Here is a 7,500-nt window from a genome sequence, read left to right as displayed (position 1 = left end):
CAAACTATACAGCGTTGGAAGTAAACACGAATTGTTGACACATAAAATAGTTAAAATAAGGTGGAAAATCAAAATGATATATTTTTTTTTTAATGTGTTGCCGGTGTGGAAGGTGAATAAATACCGTTCAAGCTATGCAGTGCGAGGCCGGACTTGGGAGTGAGTGAAAGTGAGCAACATTTCTTCAGTGATGAAGGAAAACTGTATTGATCATTTCCAATTTCTCAAAGGAAATTGTTCTTTGAAAAGAAGTATATTATGAGTGATTAGGCTTGAACTTGAAATAAGAAGGAATAAGAAGAAAAATAAAATAAATACATGTTACTAGGTGTATAAACGTAAGTAATGGTTTCTGTATATATCCCTTACATGTATTGTATACATGTTATACATCATATATATGTGTGTGTGTGTGTGTGTGTGTGTGTGTGTGTGTGTGTGTGTGTGTGTGTGTGTGTGTGTGTGTGTGTGTGTGTGTGTGTGTGTGTGTGTGTGTATGTATGTTATCTGCCATTCTCGAATGCTTATGATAATTTTCTCTTCTCCGGCATTTTTGTTTCTTTGTTTCTACTATAATTGGAAGTCCGGAATGACCAAACGGTTGAGTCTGAGTACAGTTACGAAACATTTGAGTACATATCATCAGCGTGCACTGAGACTCGTCAAGTACACTCATCGATAAACCATGTGGTTGGTCGGTTGTCTTGCCTGAGGTCTTTCTGAGGGTATCATCAGTCAAAAGTCGGCCCTGGCTCTTCTAAGAAATGCAGATATATGGTTACTAATACGTTACCGGTCAATTTCTACTTCGGTTATTCGTGTTAATGTGCGCAGTATGCAAAAGTTGTTTTGCATAAATGCTTTTTAATTTCTTTCATTAAATCGTTCACAAGCTTCTGCAGTTATTTTAATTACCAAAAGTATTATTACCATTCATAAGTCATGCTGAATGCATTTAATAGCTTCTTTAGTTTTAATGTAAAAAAATAAAAATAAATAAAGAGAGAAAAGAAAATGCCAGATAAACCAGCCTTCTGTTAATGTTAAAGTTGCCTGAACAGAAATCTGAAATTATGTAAAAGCTAGTTCTATATCTCTTTAGCTTTTACTTTGAACTGATGCATGCTTGATCGTTCATTGAAATTACTTCCTTCCTCTTTTTTGCACGTTTCTGCAGACGGGGACGGGGAAATTGGGAAACTAATTTGAAACTAATGGTACACATATTTCCGGATTCACTGTCTTTAGCATTATTTCGACCTTTTAGCATACCATAACATCTTTATAAAATTGGTCGAGGCCTCTATCAGTTTTATCTTCCTTTCCGACACCAACCTTCCCTTTCGTCTTCTCATTTTGCATTTCATAAAAAAAATCCCCATTTTGCAGATTGCTTTACGTGACTGAGCTGATCGATATGGTGGACGCCAAAGATATCGAATACTTTCTCTTGAAGCCTGAGAACTTCGACGAAGTGGCCAAGTTGATCGAGGAGGACTACTTCCCCAGAGAGCCTCTCGTGAGTTCTGCACACCTTGTAATGAATCTTTATATGTCTATCTATTTATCTATTTATGTATCTATGTATCCACCTTTCTATATATCTACCTATCTGTCTATATATCTATCTGTCTATATCCGTCTAACTGTCTATCTATCTCTCTACCTAACTATCTATCTATATATCTATCTACTCAAAAAAGAGTACGAAAGGTCGACACAAATTGGCTGTTGGATTTCAGTGCATGGGCTTCCGTGTGACCGCCTCAGCCCGCAGCGGGATGACGAGCAAGAGACTGCAGGAGTGCCTCGCCTCTGGAGTATCCTTCGGTGCCAGGGACGTCCGCACAGGCGCTTTGGCCGGTGTTGGCCTGAGCTACATGAAAACTAAGGCGGAAGCTGTTTCTGCGAAGCCTTTGGATGAAAGGAAAACTGAATATGAAGTGAGCGATGAATATGAAGTGACCTTTTCAACTGTTATAACAATATCGTTCATCCTCGTGCTAAAGTCATCTCGTCTGAATAGTGTCTGGATTGTTATCATTATTACTATTATTATTAGTGTAATAGTAGTATTATCATTATAATTATTATTGTTGTTATTATTATTGTTATCATTATCATTATTATTATTACTGGTAGTATGAACATTATAATTATTTACATCATTCTCATTATCATCACTTTTATTAGTACTATTACCCTTATCATTGTTATTATTATTATTATTAGTAGTAGTAGTAGAAGTAGTGGAAGTAGCAATTAACAGATGATTTTGAAAAAAAAAAAATCTTAGTGCAATGGGAAATCAGAATTGTGCTAAGAAGAAAAATAAAAGAATAGACCAAAATAACAGACTAGTTACGAGGGCAGGAATACAAAATGCATTCTAACTTGTACGAGTTGTGGAACTGATCATTTCACCTTGTCTTTTTCCAGATCAAAGTGTGTGGATTATGTGACGAAATAAGGTCCAAGGTGAATATATTTGAAGAGTCTAATGTAGAAAAGATACTCTACATGTTCGTGCTGTGTGTTCGAGAAAATTATGGTGGCTGCGGTATTGGAAAGAAATTGGTTCCGGTTGGTATTAATATTCTATACGTATATTTCTGTTTTCAGTTTTCGGGACAGGAAGGAAGGTCCAGGTGGGTATCGCCGACTCAGTGGTTGTTTGGGTTCATATTGAGGCGGACCACCCTTTTCAGGATAAATTTTAAAGTGTTTAGACCTGGATACTTAATGGTTACTTAAAAAGTTGACTATGAATGCACAGTCATTAGAATTCCCAGTGGCGAGTCCGATGCCAGTTTATGAAATTAATTTGTGTGACGCAGTAATGTAAATTACATGGGACTGGTAGGGTAACTTCTCAAAGATGGAATATTGCTAGTTATGAAACTCACGATTAAAGGAAGTCAAATGACTCTCTAGAGATATGTCCCTTTGATACTTTTCTATGTGTAAAGCATATGCATAAAAGCTTGGTAGAGGAGACAGAACGATAAATTATGCATGTATGTATCCTGATTAAAGATAATGTGTGCGGCGGAGAAAAAGAAAGGAAAGGCACTGTGTGTATATGAATGTATAAATTTATTTATTTTGCAAAGACATGTTAAGTAAAATTTCTTCTCCCAGATGAGCATCGATCAGGGAAAAGCCTCGGGGTGCCAGCTAGTGCTTGTAACAGTCAGCAACAAGTTATCAAGTCGGATCTTCACTGCGCTTGGTTTTGAGACCAGGTATTCCGTGGACGTTTCTACGCTGACAAATGACTGGGAATTGGATCTCTCTGCCATGAAGGGAAACACTGTGATCCACATCGTGACAAAGTCCCTCCAATGAGCTATGTTTGAAATGAACGACAGTGTAAGTATCTTCAACATCCTGTAGCATCTACCCTGGCGAAGAGGAGAATTCGCTGAGAAGAGAGAGGGGGATTGAACATTATATAAAATATATAAAATATATTATATAAACTGGTGTAAACGTGTTTCCTTTCACTACAAAACCAGTTTGTACATTATAGATGATTCAAATGCAATTACTGTTGCCATGGGATACTCACATGAGATGCTGTGCTGCATCACGAACTCGTTTCTTGACAACAGCCACATTCGGTAGGAAATTAATTGCTCTGATTATCTTGCAACACATGCTGTATACGGTCCTTAGACTGCATGGAGCCAGCACTCAGACATCTTACATAAATTACAAAGGCTATTTATAAGCACACCCACACACCCACCCACACACACACACACACACACACACACACACACACACACACACACACACACACACACACACACACACACACACACACACACACACATGTGTGTGTGTGTGTGTGTGAGTAAGTGAGTGTTAGTAAGAGTATGTGTATATATGAATGTATTGTGTACGTATGCAACACAAGTAACACAAGAGGTCACTGAATAACCCAGAATATCAGACTCATTGTCCATGTATTTTCGAAATCATATTGCAAAAAATACAGAATGTCAAATTAATTCCATTGCAAGAGATCGTTGCTGTTCTTATTATTATATATATTGCCGCACTGTTATATTCTTTATCGCATTCTAAACCGTGAGAAAACTGAAGTACGTTTATAAGCATCGCATCAGATGACGTTTTGGGCAAATCTACTCTCCGTGTACATGTTGCAAACCAGTAATACTACCAGAACAAACGCAGGTTATTTCTTGCAGTACTCTCACTCCTGTTTATTTCCAATGTTATTTTCCTCTCACGGCAAAGTTTTGTCATCTCGCGAAGATAACTACTAAGGACACTCGGGGAAAATTGTTTGGAAGTAGTTATTCACATTTATATTTGCCATAGCTTACAATAAACTTTCGAAGGACAGGACACTGCTTCACGACTCCACCTGTTGTGCACAGTCGTCGTACAGCACAGTTAACCACTTGACCCCCTCTTTCTCCTATTTCGAAAAAGACGTGTGCAATATTTCATAACTTGCATCACAAAGTAGGTGGTAGAAAGGAGGTGCGCGGCAAATGGGGGATTTAAATGTTACTGAAATAAGATATTTGGTTCTACGCCCGGCAGATATCACCAATTATTTTTGATATCCACAAGCGTTTACGAATTTGAATTTTGCTTTAATATGATTATTCGTATTTTCCTCCACAATGTTATATAAAATATTCCAATTAGCCTTCAGAATTGTTTGGCTTACATCTCATTTAATATTTTTGCATTTACAACTTCCATATTCGTCTTAGTTTGTCTTGTTGTTTATCATATAAAAGTGTTTGTTATTTATCATATAATACTGTTTCGTTTCGTCACCAACAATATGAGCACAATATTTTAGGTAAGATTTTTTGACACAAAATATATGAGTGCGTCAAGAGCCCCTGTCTCGAGAAGACTTAGCAACGGCATAATTAGGGAAGTTGCTGCACTGGCTGTAGCAATCGACATCACTTCCAGGGGGGTCATATAACCATTTCTTGTAGAGGCCAACCTCAAGTTGTTTTAGTAGATGTCACTAAATCACTCATGTGCTTTCATATCTCTAAGTAAGCTCATACTAGCATATTGTTATATTGTAACACACATGGGAAACAGAAGTTCTGTTCCAAACTTCCGTGGCAGATTGGTATCCCCGACTGCACTGTCCTGGGTGATTTCAATGCAGTTTCCAAATATAAATGAACTGGTAACGAGACGTATGCCTTCTTGGCTCAGGAGATACCGGCAGGGAGTTGAGCCTTCCTCGGTGAGAGTTGGTGAGATGACAGGGATTGAGAATTGCCATAACTATTTCCTGCAGCCAACCTGCAAGCATGACGCAATCTCCTCGTTCTTAAACAAAAAAATATTAGGACGGCCTGGCGAGCTCTGTGAGTTAAATATTGTTAGTCTATTTACGATGATAATGATTTTACAATAGACATCTGTCATTTTCAGATTGCTTATCTTGTTGTGTGTCAGTAGTTTCTGCTCAGCTTCTTACAATTGTACTATACTAGAAGATCAAAAAGTTTAATTCCATTGTTATTGATATCGCTATCACTGATGTTCTCCAGTATTATATTAGTTTATTAGGCGTTCATTTCCATTTCATCATCAAATTTTGACATCATTTGTCAGTAGCATTACACCGTAAAGATAAAGTTACAATATCAATATTTACAAAAGGGCACTCTAGAGATAAGGGATTTTTCCACTTTACAGTCAAATGATTTAAATGATTTCAGAACTCATTATATTGCGTAACATTTTCTCCCCAACCAAATTGCTTACATGAGATTATAAAGATATTTAACCCAATTTTTATGACTTATAAGCTTATAGATTATATTAGAACTAATTACAGAAACGAGGCATTGAGTTAGGTAAGTAAATTGCCTCTTCATTATGTAAGAAAAAAAGAAAATGATGCTGTGTTCAGCAAACAATTCGAAATTCATTGTTTTTTCGAGTTTTAGATATCATTAATATAGCTGATTCGGATTCTGGGTTCATTAAGATAAGCAGCATGTCTAGTTATTTAGGACAAGAAATGTTTTGTTGGTATATTCTTGATCTACGCAGTACTTTGGCGAGGTACAGATAAATGCATGCCATTTGACATCAATAAGTTTAATATTGTTTACATAGTTAGTGGTAAGTATTATTGAATTAAAATATTATTATAGCATTCCAGAGCCGGAACTTTCGATGCGTATGAAATACTAATTTTTCTTTATTATTTTCTCTTTTGCTTGCTATATGTATATATTTCGCTTAGTTCACATAAGGTTGATGATAGGCATAAGCTATCATCTTGCGTGTGCGTGTGACTGGTTCTGTCGAGAAGGAAGGTAACGCAGGACACAATAGAGTAATGAACGCATAGTGTATCATATCTATTCGGTCATTGATGTTCTTCACTTTAATTATGTACGTATTACAAGCGTTTTGTCATGATGCGCACCGTCCTGTTGCCGTCCATGGCCGCGAGGTCCATCCCCCTGTCGCCCTCCGGCGTGGACATGTCCAGCGTGTAGCGGGTCTCGTAGCCCAGGCCGGCGAAGATGCGGCCCGAGAGCACGTTGGTGATCGTCGTGAACGCCAGCTGGCAGCCCAGGTCCTTTCCACGCTCCATGGTGACCTGTTTGTGGGAAACTTCTACGTCAAGGCTTCTAATTAGCTGAAATAACACCACACCTCGTTTATATATGCATGCATACAAACAGATGCAACACACACACATACATGCATACTTTTACACGAAAGAGCAGATAATATTAATACTATAAACGGATGTTTTTATAAGCACAAATGAACTTTTAGATAAAGGTATATATTTCTATATTTTTATTTGTGTCGTACACAAACATAACAACTGTTTTGGATAATGTATATATATATATATATATATGTGTGTGTGTGTGTGTGTGTGTGTGTGTGTGTTTGTGTGTGTGTGTGTGTGTGTGTGTGTGTGTGTTTGTGTGTGTGTGTGTGTGTGTGTTTGTGTGTGTGTGTGTGTGTGTGTGTGTGTGTGTGTGTGTGTGTGTTTGTGTGTGTGTGTGTGTGTGTGTTTGTGTGTGTGTGTGTTTGTGTGTGTGTGTGTGTGTGTGTGTGTGTGTGTGTGTGTGTGTGTGTGTGTGTTTGTGTGTGTGTGTGTGTGTGTGTGTGTGTGTTTGTGTGCGTATGTACGTGCGAGTGTGTGTGCGCACACTCACCTGAACCAGCTTCTTCCCAATCCCGCGGCCGCCGTAATCTCGCCGCACGGACAGCATGTACATATACAGCACCTTTTCTACCCCAGGGTCTTGAAACACGTCCACCTTGGATCCCACTTCAATCACGATTCCAAGTACTCTCTTCTACAGAGAAACGAAAGTAGAAATTCAGCCCACTAATCTTGCTCCTTTAGACTTATTTTTTCTCTTTTTTTTTTCTGTAAAATACTACATAATATCAGCGTTGTTAGTATTACTGTCTTCGGTCATATTGCAGCACATTAATCAGTCCACA

General features: G+C 37.9%; 2 protein-coding genes across 2 annotated transcripts in view; one reads left to right on the top strand and one right to left on the bottom strand.

Annotated features, from left to right (window-relative positions):
- Positions 1–3,487, top strand: part of LOC125036660 — a 3,952-nt gene extending 465 nt beyond the window's left edge. The window contains exons 2-5 of the mRNA XM_047629453.1: positions 1,390–1,519; positions 1,743–1,943; positions 2,440–2,583; positions 3,142–3,487. Of these exons, the coding sequence (XP_047485409.1) occupies positions 1,418–1,519; positions 1,743–1,943; positions 2,440–2,583; positions 3,142–3,348 (654 nt within the window). The 5' untranslated portion in view covers positions 1,390–1,417 and the 3' untranslated portion in view covers positions 3,349–3,487. The remainder of the gene's footprint in view (positions 1–1,389; positions 1,520–1,742; positions 1,944–2,439; positions 2,584–3,141) is intronic.
- Positions 3,488–6,397: 2,910 nt separating this feature from the next.
- Positions 6,398–7,500, bottom strand: part of LOC125036662 (arylalkylamine N-acetyltransferase-like 2) — a 4,838-nt gene continuing 3,735 nt past the window's right edge. Inside the window, exons 4-5 of the mRNA XM_047629455.1 lie at positions 7,206–7,349; positions 6,398–6,631 (exon numbers count right to left, since the gene is read on the bottom strand). Of these exons, the coding sequence (XP_047485411.1) occupies positions 6,428–6,631; positions 7,206–7,349 (348 nt within the window). The 3' untranslated portion in view covers positions 6,398–6,427. The remainder of the gene's footprint in view (positions 6,632–7,205; positions 7,350–7,500) is intronic.

The sequence above is a fragment of the Penaeus chinensis genome, chromosome 21, assembly GCF_019202785.1.
Source record: "Penaeus chinensis breed Huanghai No. 1 chromosome 21, ASM1920278v2, whole genome shotgun sequence".
In the NCBI taxonomy this organism is placed as follows: domain Eukaryota; kingdom Metazoa; phylum Arthropoda; class Malacostraca; order Decapoda; family Penaeidae; genus Penaeus; species Penaeus chinensis.
Note: the sequence above shows the minus strand (reverse complement) of the source record. Positions and strands in the feature narration are given on the sequence as shown.